The sequence below is a fragment of the Lycorma delicatula genome, chromosome 4, assembly GCF_047948215.1.
Source record: "Lycorma delicatula isolate Av1 chromosome 4, ASM4794821v1, whole genome shotgun sequence".
Lineage (NCBI taxonomy): Eukaryota > Metazoa > Arthropoda > Insecta > Hemiptera > Fulgoridae > Lycorma > Lycorma delicatula.
In genome coordinates, this window is record NC_134458.1 from 36,180,448 (window position 1) to 36,197,056 (window position 16,609).

The 16,609-nt window shown below is 30.6% G+C and overlaps 1 protein-coding gene across 3 annotated transcripts in view; it reads right to left on the bottom strand.

Moving 5' to 3' along the window:
• Positions 1–16,609, bottom strand: part of Osbp (oxysterol binding protein) — an 85,547-nt gene that overhangs the window by 22,758 nt on the left and 46,180 nt on the right. For all 3 annotated transcript variants that reach the window (XM_075362714.1, XM_075362715.1, XM_075362713.1), the window contains exons 7-9: positions 14,428–14,610; positions 10,125–10,370; positions 1,071–1,218 (exon numbers count right to left, since the gene is read on the bottom strand). In XM_075362714.1, coding sequence (XP_075218829.1) covers positions 1,071–1,218; positions 10,125–10,370; positions 14,428–14,610 — 577 coding nt within the window. The remainder of the gene's footprint in view (positions 1–1,070; positions 1,219–10,124; positions 10,371–14,427; positions 14,611–16,609) is intronic.

The following is a 16,609-nucleotide window of genomic DNA, read 5'->3' on the forward strand; positions in this document are numbered from 1 at the left end:
AGTACCCACAGAGAGATCTAATAGGGAAAAAATTATACCCAGGTAGAGAGGAAATTATGAGCTCTATAGGAAGAAGTATTCAGCTTTCAACCAGAAAGAAACGCAACAAAAATTGATTCACGTAAATTGCCTTGTTACACTCTCTCCTTACAGTGGCTGAATTCTCTAAAAAAAAAGTCAGGATATGTCAACTAAACTGAGTTTCAGGTACTGCCTAGTCACTTTATAAAGTTGATAACAAAAAATGAATAAGTGAGACCCCCATACACATCACTGGCCCAAAAAATTATTATTAATCAATTTTAGCTCTGCAGACTCAAAAATACAATGTAACAAAATATATTATATCCTTTAATTTTGTAAATAGCAATACTGAATCATTCAAGTGATTAAAACTAATAATTTCTAACTTTAAACCATTAACAAATAACAAATTCCTAGAAATAGTTTCTAATATATTTTATTTTAGGAAAGAAAGAAGAATCTTTTTTTAGCAGGAATTAAATTTTCATTCTTTTTGCAACTTTCAGGACTACTATTCAAGTTTTGTAACTTTTGAGACCATAATATACCTGCTAATTTGAAGACTCAAAATAGTGTCTTGCATAAGGCTCTAATGGATAAGTAAAAATTCTTAGTGTCACAATGATATTAAATAATGGTAAGTTGCACAATTTTTTAAATTACAGTGCAACTTAAAATTGCGATAATGTACTACAAAAAAATTCATTGTTGTGAAGAAGTGGTTTTAATCTTTCAAAAGGTCAGAATCTTGAGATTATGTTTAGTGTTGAATTATGTTAAAACTGCTTTTAAAACAGTGCGCACTTAAAAGAAAACACCATGATGATACAGATGAAAATAAAATAAAAGAAACTAATTCAGATCCCTAAAGCTTCAACCTAAGTATAAAAGTGGATGACTAATCCTTTTCCTGATCAATCTGCTTGTTAGAAATTTATATGGTACAATTTACAACTAAAAATGTAATATTAAATTAATATCAAACACCAAAATTTAAACAACGATATAATAAATATATACAGGTGAAATGACCAAACTATAACTACCAGATTTATTAAATATAAGGTGTGCAGTTCCAAGTGGTGTCACTTGAAGATATTTCCCTCTAAATTTTGATGTCATGGTAAATTCTTGCCAACAAGTCCAGTCTCTTCCTTCACAGTGCTGTGCGACCATTGGAGGGTGGTGAGAAACCTACAATGCAATAATAATAATAAACTAAATAGATGGTACATGCAAACTATACTAAAATGTTTAAAACTTTAGACAGAAGCAGAAATAAGCAAAAGCTTTTCTACCTGCGATCCTTGTTTACGAATATAGTTTAATCCTAAAGGATACAAATATTTTACAGTTTGTATTTTATCTTATTCAATTATTTATTGAAATATGTCAGTTTCTTGTAGTTTTAATTTACTTTGTTAAATTCTAATAATTCACTTTTAACTGCTTTTTACCCTTTACCCATTTTTTTTTTAAACATTTTTCTATACTTTTCTACTCCAATGCAAATTTGAATCAAATGACTTTAGAAACTTACAAATTTTTAAGCAACAACTTTTATGAATATTTTTTCCCATAAAAAATTCATCCAAACAATTTTATCAAGTAATTCATCTTTCCTTAATTGTAAGCAACTGTCTTCTTTTTTTAAGTTATAACTATATTTATTGAATTATTTACAATGACATAATCCTATACTGATACTGACAAGCCAGAGATGTTTAGTATCTGTAGTCTGAAGGACTATCGTGATTTGTTTGGTTTAGAAAAATTAGTATAATTCTGAGCCAATAATAATTAATATATGATACATTTTTTAATGTTATATTGTTCGTGCTACTTTTGTTTAGAATTTAAACCTTTGAATCCCAACCCTCTGGACGTTTACAAAATTATTTTTTATTATATAACAAATCTATATGTACATAAATAAAACACCAAAATGATTAGAAAGAAACAATCATTAATATCATGTCAAAATATTAAATATTCAATATATACATTTTGATCTATCAAGAATTAAACTATTTGGTAGGCTGTGACGACTAGGTTAATCAACTGTGAATCAAAGTCTGATGCCTTTCTTGTTGTTGTGAGTTAACAAGGTTAGTGTTGCATGTTTTGTGGTTTACAGTGTAACTAAAAAAAACTGAAGCATGCAAGATCTCCTATTAGTGAAAATACAGTTCATAGATATCTTAAGGATGACAGTGATTAATTTGTCATGTTCAGATTTGGATAATTTTAGTGACAGTAGATCTTACGTTGATAATACCGACAATGATCCTGACTACAACCCAGTAATTGCTTCGCCTGTAACTTCAAGTACTTAAAATTTAGGCCTACCTCTTACTTTTACTAACTCAGATGATGAGGAAAGTTCGTTAATAAATGAAAGTAGAACCTACACCAGTAAGCCTAGACCTACAGGACGACCATGTGGTAAACCTCCACGTAGTTCTGACAGGCCAACTAATGATTTTAGTAGTGAATCCAAGGATGGATGGGTTGATGTGAATGAATATGATGATGTAGCTATACCCAACAACTTTTCTTTTCAAGAAATACCAGGTGTAGAGCAATGTCTCCCTTGTGATATACCAGTCATTGTATATTTTAAGTTACTTTTTACTCCTTATATTTTGGAAATTTTTGTAAAATACAGAAACATGTATGCAGAAAAAATGATATCAGCTATAAACTAACATGCTGGGCCCAATTCTGCTCCTCAAATTTGGTCATGTGTTACAGCTGCTGAAATTCAAGCTTTTATCAATCACAGTACTGATAAATATGGAGTTAAATAAAAAAACAACGATTGCAAGTTACTGGTGGACAAATTAAAACCAGAATATGCCTTGTTTGGGAAGAATGTTCAACAGAAACCAATTTCAAGATATTTTAGCACATGTTCACCTGGTTGACACTTCAAATCTTCCAAAACCAAATAAACAAAACTACGATCCATATGTTCAAATGCAATCCTTGACAGATCACATGAACAGAATTTCAAAGCACTATTACAACCATGGACAATTTTTATCAGTAATGAGAGTATGGTACCCATGAAAATCCACAATCCCCTAATGCAGTATATGCCAAATAAACACCATAGATTTGGCATTCAATTGTGTATGGTGTGCGATGCTGTTTCACATTACTGTTTAAACTTTTTTGTTTACAGAGGAGCAAAAGGTACTAACAGATATATTAACAAAAAACAAGGTCTTGCTTACTCTGTGGTCGTGAAGCTTTTCGAATTAGGGGATACTTGAATAAAGGGTACCATCTGCTCGTCAATAATTTTTTTACTTCTGTAAAACTGGCAAAACATTAATATTCAAAATGTATGTTTTTAACGGGAATGCTATGAAGGAAGAGAAAAGGCAAAAAAGGCATCCCTTCTAATGTGAAAGACAATCATGCAGTAGGTCAGAAAAAGTATAAAAGAAAAGATTGTATGCTAATATTAGGTTATAGGCAGAAGCAATTGCATAGAAAACCAGTCTTTTTACTTTCGACTGACACAATAGCTTCAGATGAACACAGGGCCAGAAATGGAGGAACAGAATATTCATTTCAATAAGTCTAAAATTATAAGAAAATATGACTGTATGGGAGGGGTAGATGTAAAAATGGGAGGGGTAGATAAAATGCTGTACCAGTACCTGAATGACTAAAAAGCCCTTAAGTTCTGGAAGAAAATTACATTCAATATATTTGGAAGAATGGTATTAAATGCCAACCATCTATATAAAGCAAATACCACAAATCCATTACTAGACTAAGATTTACAGTAGCATTCCAAGATAAGCTGAACAAAGAACGGCTGGTTAAAAAAGAGAACAGGTCTAATGATGATGATGACTAAGATGATATACTTGCTGGTGGTAGTGGTGATGCCTCTGCTAATAAATTTTTTCAAAATTTACCGAGTGGGAGAAAAAAAATTACTTTGTATGCAGTACAACCAGTACTAGAATGGGAGGAAAAAGATAAAAGTCAATGTATCTTTGCAAAAAATGCAATAAAGGATTATACACAAAGTGTTATCCTTCACATAAGTGTTAAAAAAATTTCTGCCTATTTCATTGTATATAATTATATTTTAGTTTTTTTTTTTTTACATTAGGACTTAGCTATACTACTTTAACATTATATTCTATTTACAAACTATTTATTATTTGTTTCAAAACATAATACTGATACATTCAGTGGTAAAAACTGTTAGTATAACAGACACAGTGATGATGTAAATGTGAGAACTGAAAAATACATTGAATTATTTAAGAAATTTAAAGTACTTGTTTATTTTGAAATGCTCATTTATATAGTTTTTTTATTTTTAAGTGATCTTGAAAATGTGATAATTTTTGTGGGAAGTATATTTTTTAGTTAAAAATTGTTTAAAGCATGTATGCCTTTATCTGTATAGATAGTATTTTAGAGGAGTTTCTTACAAATAAAATTTTAAAAAAATCATGAAAATTGATTCATAAATAACTTGAATATTAATTTTTTTGTGATGTACTGCAAATTGGCCAAAATATTGTTGGCTGGGAGTTTTGGATAGACTTTCACAAAAATAGTCAGGATTGAAAAGGATAAAATAAGAAATTAGTAACTTTACACATCAAATGAAATTTAGTAACTGGCTACTCCCATCACCCCAAAAAATTTTTATATAAAATAAATTCAGTAATGTTGATATATTATTTTAATGTTGAAAGATAAAAAACATCATAGGTGGTATCTGCCAACAGAAGACCTATTGTAATGTGCACTATAATAATTCTAAATATTTTTAATACTTAAGTATACGATATTATCAATTATATTATTTAATATAATTTAAGAAAAAGAATTTTAGTTTTAGTTTTTTATTTTTTTACTTTTTAGGAAAAGTACATTGTGATTGCTTTTTTATCAGATGTCAATGAGAAGAGGAAATGAGATGCACATCACCAATTCCCAGAATGTCCTTGCAACATGATGAACCTTGTTCTTCCACCGATCAATTATGACACCAACTGTTAGATCTGGCAGAGAATGACCAAACACGATTTATTCAACCAATGAATTGGTCATTCATTTTAGGAACAAAGATTTATTGTATGATTTATTTAAATGGTTATATTTTGAATATTTCAACAGTAATGAGACAAAAAATGATTCTGACAAGTAAGGCAACAATTTTACAATTATTCTTTGTTCAACGATACCCCTGACCACAGTGATATTGTCGATAAATTTGTTAACATTCACTGCCACCACTTTTACTTTCAAATGTGACTCCTACTACTGACACCACCATCACTACCCCTACTAATACTTCACCTGCTACGACTATTGCAATAACATTAAGAAATGACAACTCTGGCCAAAGGAACATACTGTTAACTGGTCTACCAAGACTAAAAGAAGTTCTACATACATCTAAACCAACATATTACTTTTGTTTACTGGCTAACAAAGGGTTATTTGACCTTATAGTTAAGACAAATATAAACACAGTCATGCATTATTAGAGAAATTAATCTCCCTGTGGGCCAGAATAATTGGTTGGAAAAATATAAATGAAGGAGAGTTCTCAAAATTCCTTGCTTTATTGTATGTGACTGGCAAACATAACGGCAATGGATTTTTCTTAACGGAAAAAATCCTTAATCTGCTATCTCCCAATATTTTAAGTGTAATGATGTGCAATATATTTTAAATATAATGTTTGAATTTTGGTCAAAATTCAGAACATGGTAATTTACTGCTGTTAGCCAACCCTCCTTTATAAAATACATCCACAATAAAATGAAAAATATTTTCCATCCCAGGAAAGAGTTCATTTTGGAGTCAAAGCTTCTTTGGTGGGAAAGGCTGTATTTTCATAATATGCAGCTAACTAAAAAAAAAAAAAAAAAAAAAAAAAAAAAAAAAAAAAAAAATGGTATAAAAATTTATATGTTAACACAGCCAAATGGATTAACATTTCAGACAATAACTTATTAGCCCAGACGGTATCTGTTTTGGGTTGGACTTTTTCTACATGATCGCTAACTTTTGCTTTAATGCCTCTGGAATATCATCAGAAATTATTATTTAGTTATGCGCCAGTTAAAAAAGGTCTTAAATTTTTATTGAACAAAACATAAAAAAAATAGCAAGAATTTAGAGAAAAGATCAAGAGAGAAAAGAGTTTTGTTATTAAATTTTACATACAATATCATTGGTTGCAAAAAATACATCATTATTGATGCAAAAATAGCAATAACTGCCAAAAAAATGAAAAAAACCAAAAAACAAGATTTTTGGGGATTTTTTTCGAGTACTTACATTATACATGGACCTTCAGATTTTGCCCCAAAGAACTTTTTGATATGATAAAGCAACAAGCCAAATTTCAACAAAATCAGTCTGACTTTTTTGTACAATAATTTTGCAATCCAGATTTTAAAAAAAAATATGTGGTTTTTCCAAATTGTGTAGAGCCTTAAATAAAGTCTCTAGATACTTGAAAATTTAAATCTGTTAATTAGGAGAGTCTAGGGAATTTTTCAAACATACTTGCAATTTTTTTCTTTTAAACAAATTGAATATCTTCACAAATTTTATCTAAATTAGTTTGAAAAAATACAGCTTAAAAGTACTCAGAAAGATGCATCATTAAAAAAAAGTTTTGATTTGTTAATTATCTCCAGGGATATAAATGATCAAAGCTGACTGCCATTTACAACGAAAGTAAAAGTGTGGTAGGGCTGTTTTTTTCAACAAGCACCTTCATCCCTTCATCTTTCCGAGTACTTTCCAGGTGTAAATTTTCCACTCCTGCGCTTATGTGTAACCTACAGAAAATGTTGATTGAAAATACTCAGGCTGCACAAAAATCGCATTTTTTTAAATTCTGGATTGCAAAGTTACTGTAAAAAAAATTGTCACACCGATTTTGTTGAAATTTGACATGTTGCTTTATCATATCAAAATGTTCTTTGAGGCAAAATCTGAAGGTCCTATATGTGATATAAGCACTCTAAAACATTCCCAAAAAATCTTTTTTTTTCAATGTTTTTACAGTTATTGCCATTTTTGCATCAATAACTTTAATAACTTATTTTTTGATTTGTAACCAATGACAGCGTGTAAAATGTAATGTGAGGGTAAATCAAATATAAACAGGATTTTATTTTTTTTTAAATTTATTTATTGAAAAATAAAAGGCAAATATAATTTATTTTTCTACATAGTTTCTTGCATTAGAAATACATTTTTCCCAGTGAGAAGGAAGGTTTTTTAACGTAGCATTATAGAATGAAGCTGGTTGTGTCAGGAGCCAATTGCACATGAATCCCTCCATGCCCTCATCATCTTCAAATCGTTGCTCTCCTAGAGTTTCTTTAAGTGGCTCAAACAAATGAAAATCGCAGGGCAATAGATCCAGGCTGTAGGGAGGATGATCAAGTTGAGTCCAGTGCATTTCTTCTAGTTTTGAGACTGTTAGAGCTGCAGCATGGGGCCTGGTGTTGTTGTGGAGGACGGCCTCTCGAATCAGTCAGTCTCGTCTTTTGCGGCAATATGCAGCTCTCACATCGTTTAACAGCTTGCAGTAGTAAGCAGCAGTGATGTGCATCGCTCACGCAAAAAATCAATCAGCAAATGCCTCACCGGTTGAAAGAACCTTGCCAGCCAACACTCAAGTCTTGGCTTTCACTGGGGCTGCTTCTCCTTTCCTCTGCCACTCCATACTGGCTTGTTTTGACTGGAGAATGTAGAGTGGTAGACCCATGTTTTGTTGCAGCTGACAATCCGACTCAAAGATGCATCATCTTCTTTCACAAACTTTGCTGTAAGCCTAGACAGACCTCCAAATGTCTCAACTTCTGATCTGCAGTCAAAAGGCGAAGAACCCATCTGACACACACTTTATAGAACTGTACTTTACAACTATAGGTTGTTTGTGATGATCGCTTGACAGCTCCCACAACCTATTCCAACCTGCTCTGCAATTTCAGATACTCTCATCTGTCGATTGTCTTCAAGAATGTCTCAAACTGTACAAATGTTTTTGTTTGTAATGCTGATCAAAGGACAGCGGTGTTCCTGATTTTCCACTCATTCTTGTCCATCCTTTAGCTTTTAATGCCAGGCAAACACACGAGTCCTTGACAATGTTTGGTCTCCGAACTATGCAGTCAATCTCTGGAAAATTTCCATCGCTCGAATTCCTGGAGAGGAGCAAGAAATTTTACAATTATGCGTTGTGCAGTGGAGAGGTGCACCTCTCCACTCCACTCCAACATTGTGAGCATTACTGACAAATTGGTTGGGAGTGTGGAATGGCTAGCTCTCTCCACTCCTAATGACCCCAGCCAAGCATAATAGAAGTATGGGCCCTGTCCTATCAACTAAAGATGCTCGGGAACAAAAATCCTGTTTATACTTGATTTAACCTCATAACAAAACTTTTTTCTGTTATCATTCCTCTAAAGTAAACAGTTATTGAGTTATCTAGGGAAATAGAAGAAAAAAATGGATGCAATTTTTTTACATTTTGTTTAATAAAAATTTAAGCACAACTTTGTCAACTGGCTCATAATGAAATAATATTTCTGATGATATTCTAGAGCCATTATAGCAAAAATTAGCGATCACATAGAAAAAGTCCAAATATGCTCATTTTAAAACAGATACCGCCTGGACTATATATGAGAGCTAAAGATCCAGAAATTGGGGTGAAGGGGCACAATAATAAAGTAATTAAAAATTTGTTGCTGATTACATGGTGGTTGTCACATGCTGTACATGGACAATTTCTGTACGATATTTTCATAGCATGCCTCCAACAAGATACCTTTTAGAAAAAGACATGTGTTACAGGTACTTAAAAGAAAATCATACAAGAAAAACCTAGTTTAAAATAATCTGTAAAATAGAAGTTTTAAATAAAAAACTGCCAATGAGAGAAGTTGCTAAACAGTTTATTGATGATGGAAGGTGTATGTCCAAATAACAGCATAAGACAAATGTGATTACCAATTTGAAATATGATGGCAGAATGGGTGATGTAATCATACAGGGGAAAATAACTAAAAAAAACCTACAGGCATAACCAGCTAATTGCTTACTATATCAGTGAAAGAATAAAAACAATGAGGTGGTATGCCAAACTAGGAATTGATATTTTCCATATAACAGTGAAAAGTAATATTTATAATATTATTATATATATGCACAAATTGTCATGGAAATTTAGGGATTTTTTTTAAAGCCATGCTTTAGAATTTCTCTCAATTATTAGAAATTAACCTGTAAAGATTTCAGTAAGCAGTAATTTTTCATTTGACAAGCATATTATAATATTATAAAACTTGTTTATCTGCATATAAAACAGTAATTTAAATAAATATATATTATTATATAAATATATATTATTGCTGCATGTACACAGCAATAATAGTTACTAGATTATATTTTGGATTAATCTGTTTAGAAATATTTTTATATTACATGTCTCTGATAAAAAAGCAAAGATGCAAGTGTTGCAATTAATTTTAAACAGAAAAAGTCTATTTTCTTATGATAAAATTTTGCTTACTGGTTGTTAATTTTGTTGGCAGTTTGCATAATTAATATAAATATTTTCTTAAATTAATTTATTTTCTTTTTGTCTATAAATTTAATTTGTAATTTTTTACCGGTACCAAATCTTTTTTAATTATTTTCATATTTTTTCTTATTATAAATATGCGATTAAAAACTGACGTAACAATTTCGTTAGGTATACATTTTTTCCATTTTATTAAAAGATTCTTGTTTGTCTGCAGATGAAATATTAATTTATAAAATTTATAAGCAGTAATATTAGTTACTGAGTTATGCTTATTATTATTATTATTATTATTATATATTGAACTTTAACACAAGAACATGAAAAACTAATTAGTAAATTATTATTTAAAAAAAAAAATAATAATATATCATTTAGAGTTAAAATTTTATTTTTGCAGGTTATAATTTTTATAGAATTACTGAGTTGGATAACCAACCTGCACAGCGGATCCCTACTTGAGATGGATATATGTACGGTAAAAACAAAACTGTGAAAGTACCTGTTCTGATATTGCTCTCCATCCAAGATCTTCTCTTCTATCACATTCATAAGTTTCTCCAAGCAAAGGGTTGAAGGGTTTTCCTGTACGATTAGCAGTCGTTGAATAACTAGAAACAGTGAATGCAGCCACGTAAGCTAACTGCTCACAAGAGTCTGCACAACAAGCTGCACGATCTAAAACTTCTGCATACTCATAATCTTCAGTTAATCGTTGTAACATGGACAATGGCTCCGAAAAATTAACCTATAACATTAAACAGGAAAATTTTAATTTTTATGCGTGTTATAAAAAATATACCTTTCTTTATTGTTTAACTAAAAATGCTGTAGCTTACTGTAAAAGTCACCATAAAAGCATCAACCAGTTGATGTTTGTTTGGCCAATGACATACGAGTTCTGTTCTGAAAATAACCAAACATTTTTTATTATGCGCCAATGGAGATATTTAGTGATATGTGGTTGGCAGCATTGAGTTCCATACAACTTCCTCTGCAACATGTTCTTGGATTGTTGATACCTAATTTAGTTTTTGTGTTATTGTTATTTAAGTGTAACGTGTTTAAGTATTAGTAGTGATTTTTGTAATGTGCGATTTTTGGGAGCAAAAATACATCAAATTTTGCATGAACCTGAGGAAAAATTTCACAGAAACGTTTCAACTTTTGAAACAAGCTTATAGAGATGATGTTCTGGGTCATACACAATGTTATGAATGGTTTTCACGATTTAAAAGTAGTCATCAGTCAAAAGAAGGTGATCATCAACCAGGAAGGCTTTCGACTTCAACTGATGATAGCCATTTTCAGAAAACTAATGATCTGGTGTGTGCAAATCACCAATTGACTATCAGAGAACTTGCAAAAGAGGTTAGCACCTCAAATGGATCACGCCATGACAATTTTAGTGAAAAATTGAATATGCATCAAGTTGCACCAAAGTTTGTTCCTCGTTTGATGGCCGAACAGCAGAAAGAACATCGTGTGGATGTTTGTTGGAAACCTCTTGAACAAGCCAATGACGATGAAACATTCATGCAAAGGATCATAATGGGAGATGAGAACTGGGTTTACAGCTATGACATTGACACAAAAAGTTCAATCATTACAATGGATTGGCAAAGAATCACCACGCTCCAAGAAAGCACGTCAGTCTCAATCCAATGTCAAAGTGATGCGTTCTGTTTTTTTTTCGATTTTAATGGAGTTGTGCATCTTGAATTCTTGCCTCAAGGTGAAACAGTGAACTGTGCATTCTATCAAGGCGTTTTACAACAGTTATGTGAAAAAATTCCCAAAAAGAGATCAGAGTTGTGGCAAGAAAATTCATGGTTCCTTCACCACGACAATGCGCCAGCACACTCAGCTTTGTCAATTTTTCAGTTTTGTGCCAAAAATCAGATGAGTGTCCTCCCTCAGCCTCCCTGCTTGTCAGACCTGTCTCTCTGTGATTTTTTCTTATTTCTGAAATTAAAATCAGTGATGAGATGACAGTTTTGAGACTATTGAAAACATTAAAGCAAATTCATCATGGTCCTTAAAAGCCACTTCAAATGAAGCCATCCAGGACTGCTTCATGAAGTAGAAACATTGCTGGGAAAAATGTGTGAATAGGGGGTGGGAGTACTTTGAAGGGGGACAACAACCAATAATTTGTAAAATTAATAATAAAGATTAAAAAAATAAAGTTTGGTTATTTTCTGAACAGACCTTGTACAGTCATTAGTACCAATTAAGAGTATTATTCAGATTAAAACACTTTACATAGAATTAAAATTAAGAAATTTTTATAAAAAAAGTTTTTTTAAAGGAATCATTATTTCTGATGTAAAAGACCTGTAAATGACACTGATAATGTGAATGCATTTTATTAATTTATAGCCTAAATTACAATTAAAAGCAAACAAGTTTGTTAATACTGGCACAAACTTGTATGCAAGTCTATACACAAAGAAACTGAGGATGTTTTAAATTGTATACCTGGCACTTCATAACAAAATGAAGAAAATAGCAACAAGGAAAATTTAAAAGACAAAAATTCATTAAAATTTACATTACATTATGAAATGATCTAACATGGGGAGCTATGAAAGAGTTACTGAAATCAAAAGATGAAGCTGGTTTTGAAAGGTACAGTAAATAATTTTTTATTTAGTATAACAATCTTGTTGAACAAAAAATGTAAAAGACAATTTAAAATCTCTTTTAAGTAAAATAATTTACAAAAATGATGCTAAAAAATCACCTTTTATAAAGTTTAATTTTTATTGTCAACTTTCTTTCATGTGTAGAACGAAATATGTAAAAAATTTTATTTTTAAAGTGTGTTAAGGTAGGCAATGTTTTATGCTCATATGTAGCTGGCCTACTGTTGAAATTATTTTGGTCATATACAGTAATATTTTTTACAGTATGGTATACGGATGATAGTAAATGACCATTGTGAGTTATCAGTTGTGTATCACAGATGTTCATCTTATTCGATTACTCTCCCTGCAAGCAAGCATTGCTCACATTAGTCACACTACCAGAATTAAGTCATAGCCGATTCACAATGCGGCCTAATCTATATACAACACTATAATCATTAGTCATACATAGTCACCATATAATTAATTTGTTATATAGTAGTCAATGTAATCAAAAGTTTATATAACGTCGTGTCTTCTCAGTTCTATTAAAACCCTTGATCTTTTCATATGATTACTCTTTTGTTCTTGTGCTCAATTTTTATGTTTCTTTTACTTATTTATTTATTCTAAGTGTTATTTAAAGTTAATATAATGCAATTTTTTTAAGTTTAATGGAACGTGAGTGTATTTCTAGAGTTGTGTCTGTATGGTTGAATTATACCATTATTTTGACACCATGTCTGATACCGATTCAACTGATAATAGAGCATGATTACTGATATCCCCTCCAAAAAAAAAGCTGTGAAGAAAGGCCTAAGTCATGTGGATAAACACATCATTTTAAATGCTTACAAAAGTGAATTGCAGAATAATCCAACAGCATTGAGTTCAGATGTCATTAATAAACTGCTAACATAAATGAAATTGGGCTGCTGCTTCAGTATACAATGTGATTCAGGAGTATGGATCTACTAATGAATAACGATTTCCTACAAAACCCCACAGATCAACTGAAGAAAAAGTTGACGATTTCAATAAAAATGAAATTGGTAAAAAATACACAAATTTTATTTATTGAGAAATGGTTTAGTGATGTGTTACCTCCTCTGAAGATAATTTGGTTACTGTCTTAGATAAGACAGTAAAAGGAAAATGTAAAAAGGAAAGAATTCTGTGTCTTGGTAAAAGAACAATATCAAAATATGGCTTAGTTCAAAAGGAGTGATTTTTAAAAAGAATGAACATAAGGTCCAATTATTGCACAGGGTTTTGCATGTTAAAAGTAATTTTAATATATATTAAAATGAGATCCAATGGCAAAATCATGCTTCAATTACCTCCCTATCATATTGTACTCAACCCACTTGTGTTAATTTGGAGACAAATTAAAAGTTACGTAGCATCAGAAAATACAGCTTTAAAATATCTGATGTTAAAATCTATGCTTAAAAGCCATCGATAAAACAGGCCAGCAGGAATGGAAAACTGTATAAAACATGTAATGGATACTATTGAATCAAATTATTGGAAATTGGATAATAGAAAACAAAATTGAGCCTCCCATTGTATTTCTTAATACTGACAGACTGATATGAATTTTTTGCAATCAGATGATGAAAATTGAATCAAATTTGTTATTTGTTAATTATCATAGAAATTTAAGACATTAGTGAAATTTTACTGTTTGTGGAAAACTGACAATTTCATAACTCTTAAAATCTCAAATAAAATATCTTAATTTATTTTAATTTAAAATATAATAGCATGTGATTACTGAATATTAACAAAGTAGTTTTTTTTATATGAATTAGGATATACAGGAGATGCTTGTGAATCGGTCGCCTGAACACTCGTATGTGCAGTTTGTTTATTTTAACTCTATAAGCTAACTGAATAATATATTAATAACAAATTCTACAATTTCTAATATGCTACGTTTTCCTAAATTATCAGTATTAAACTCCATTATGAGTCTCACTAATCTCATATAATATATAATTAAATCATTTTTTTTTTAATAAATAAAAAGATGTGCTCAGTAAACCCATACTGCATTTGGAAAAATATTCTAAAAAGCTCTAATTTTCAAATTACTAAACAAAAAATATAAGATAGGAAAATAAAGTTTCAAAATAAAAACTAGATGGATTCAAAATATTCACTGAAACTTACTGGCATAGGTATTTTAGAAAGTTCCTTGCCAATACAATTTTTCATAATACTCCATAAACTTAAAGGACAATTAGGTTTTTCTGGTACTCTGGTCCGTCGCTGCCTAACTGTACCATCTTTCTGTTGTAAGGTTGAAGGTACAGATGATAAGACTGAAGAAGAATAAGAGGCACTTTCTTCTTCCTGTTGAAAAAAAGAAATTGTAATGCTTAATAATGGTAACAGAAGTAAAATGAAAAAATAGATAAATTTTAAAATATATATGCTCACAAGTGTTATACATATTTACTCATATGCTGTAAAAAATATTTTAAACACAGAATATAATCTTATTTTATTGATTTTCCTAGTAAATGAACCAACCTAATAGAGTAATAGTACATAACTCACCAAATGAGATAACTTTCCATTCTTTTAGACCATCTTTATTCTGAAGAAAGGAAAAACTATACAATGCAAAAAGAAAAAAAATTGCATCTGACCACTTCTGAGTCTGATCATATCTTCTCTTTTTTTATATTAAATATCACTATTACTGCATTAATAATTCAGTAAATTATTTAAAATTCAATATATATTATTAAGGGATAAAAAGACATCTCTCATTTGGTGGTTTTTTAAGATTACTCTATAAGGTCGGTTCGTTTATTGGTATTCTAAGCAATCTTTTAAGGGAAGAGAGAAAGAAATAGATAGTGAGCAAAGGGCAGTGAAAGAGAGGAGTCTTATAGAAAATTTCTTTGATAGGAGAGAGAGAGAGAGAGAGAGAGAGATGCAATATTTGCAGAATTTCAGTCACACACATATATACAAAATATTTATGCAATTAATTTATAATTTTACCTGTACACAAAATATTTACATAATTATACTTATATGCTGATATATTTATAGAATTTCACGATACAATAAGAAATATATTGCTCACAGTCAGACTACACAAAACACTATAAATAAACAACTTGCCATTACAGCTGGGTCAGCTGATTACGATCAAATACACATGAAAATCCCTCACTTTACATTGCATTAAAAATAACAACTAGCGTTATCTATCATTTCAAAATATTACTAAATAAAACTATGTTAAATGGCGGAATATGATAAAAAATGAATTAAAACTGGACAAAAAGTTAACGTTAGAATATTCCAACAAAGGCCCTAATCATGCACGTTGGCTATGTCAGAATATTCCGTCAAAGACTGGTAAGGGGTTAAATATACATTTACAATAAATGACTGTTATAACTCTTATCTGTTCAATAACATCTTTGCTTTATTTTAGAAAAAGATTTGGTTATTCTTTTACTGATTTTTTTTCTTATACCTTCCATTACAGAAATATTTTCTTATGCCATTGTAACTCCATAAACATAAAACTAATGGTCAAGAACCAGAAATTTTATCCAATGAACTTAGTAATGTTACGAGATAGTTGGAAAACCAACCTGTGGTTTCCACAATGCACAAAGACACGTAATAAACCAGTGGTTTCATGAACTATACCTATTTATATGAAACTGATGACACAAGCACAGCATTTTCTTATGATAAATGACCACTAAAAAATCTTTTGTATGACTTTAATTACTATTCCTCCATTTCTAATTATTTATTATGAAATATTTTTATTTTTCAGAAACATTACGAGGTGTGGCTCTTAAATAACAAGACTAATGCTACTACAGAATAACTGCGCATGCGCCAAATTTGTATGACCAACAGCTGTATAGCGTGAAGCCTCTTTCGATTGTTGCCACTCCAGTTTTTGTAGACATATTAGTCTGGTCGTGGCCTTCATTTGGATAATATCTGTTTTTTGTTTTGTCAAAAAAAATGATCAAGTGTTTTATTAGAGCAAAGAATTGTAGTAAAATTTCAATGAAACTTGGAAAAACCGCTATTGAAACTTATCTTTTATTAAAAAAAGTATATGGCAATGAATGCTTATCATGAGCACAGGTTTTTCAGTGGTTTAAGCATTTCAAAGATGGCCGAGAAGACGTTGAAAATGATGTTCGCCCGGGTCGCCCTTCCATGTCAAAAGCAGATAAAAGTATTGAAAAATTGGTAATCTGATCCAATCTGACCGTTGGTTAACTAATCTTGTCTTTATTCAAGGTCCTCGCTTAACTTCATGAAAAAATAAGAAAAAAATTACCTGAATTGTGAAAGAAAAAGT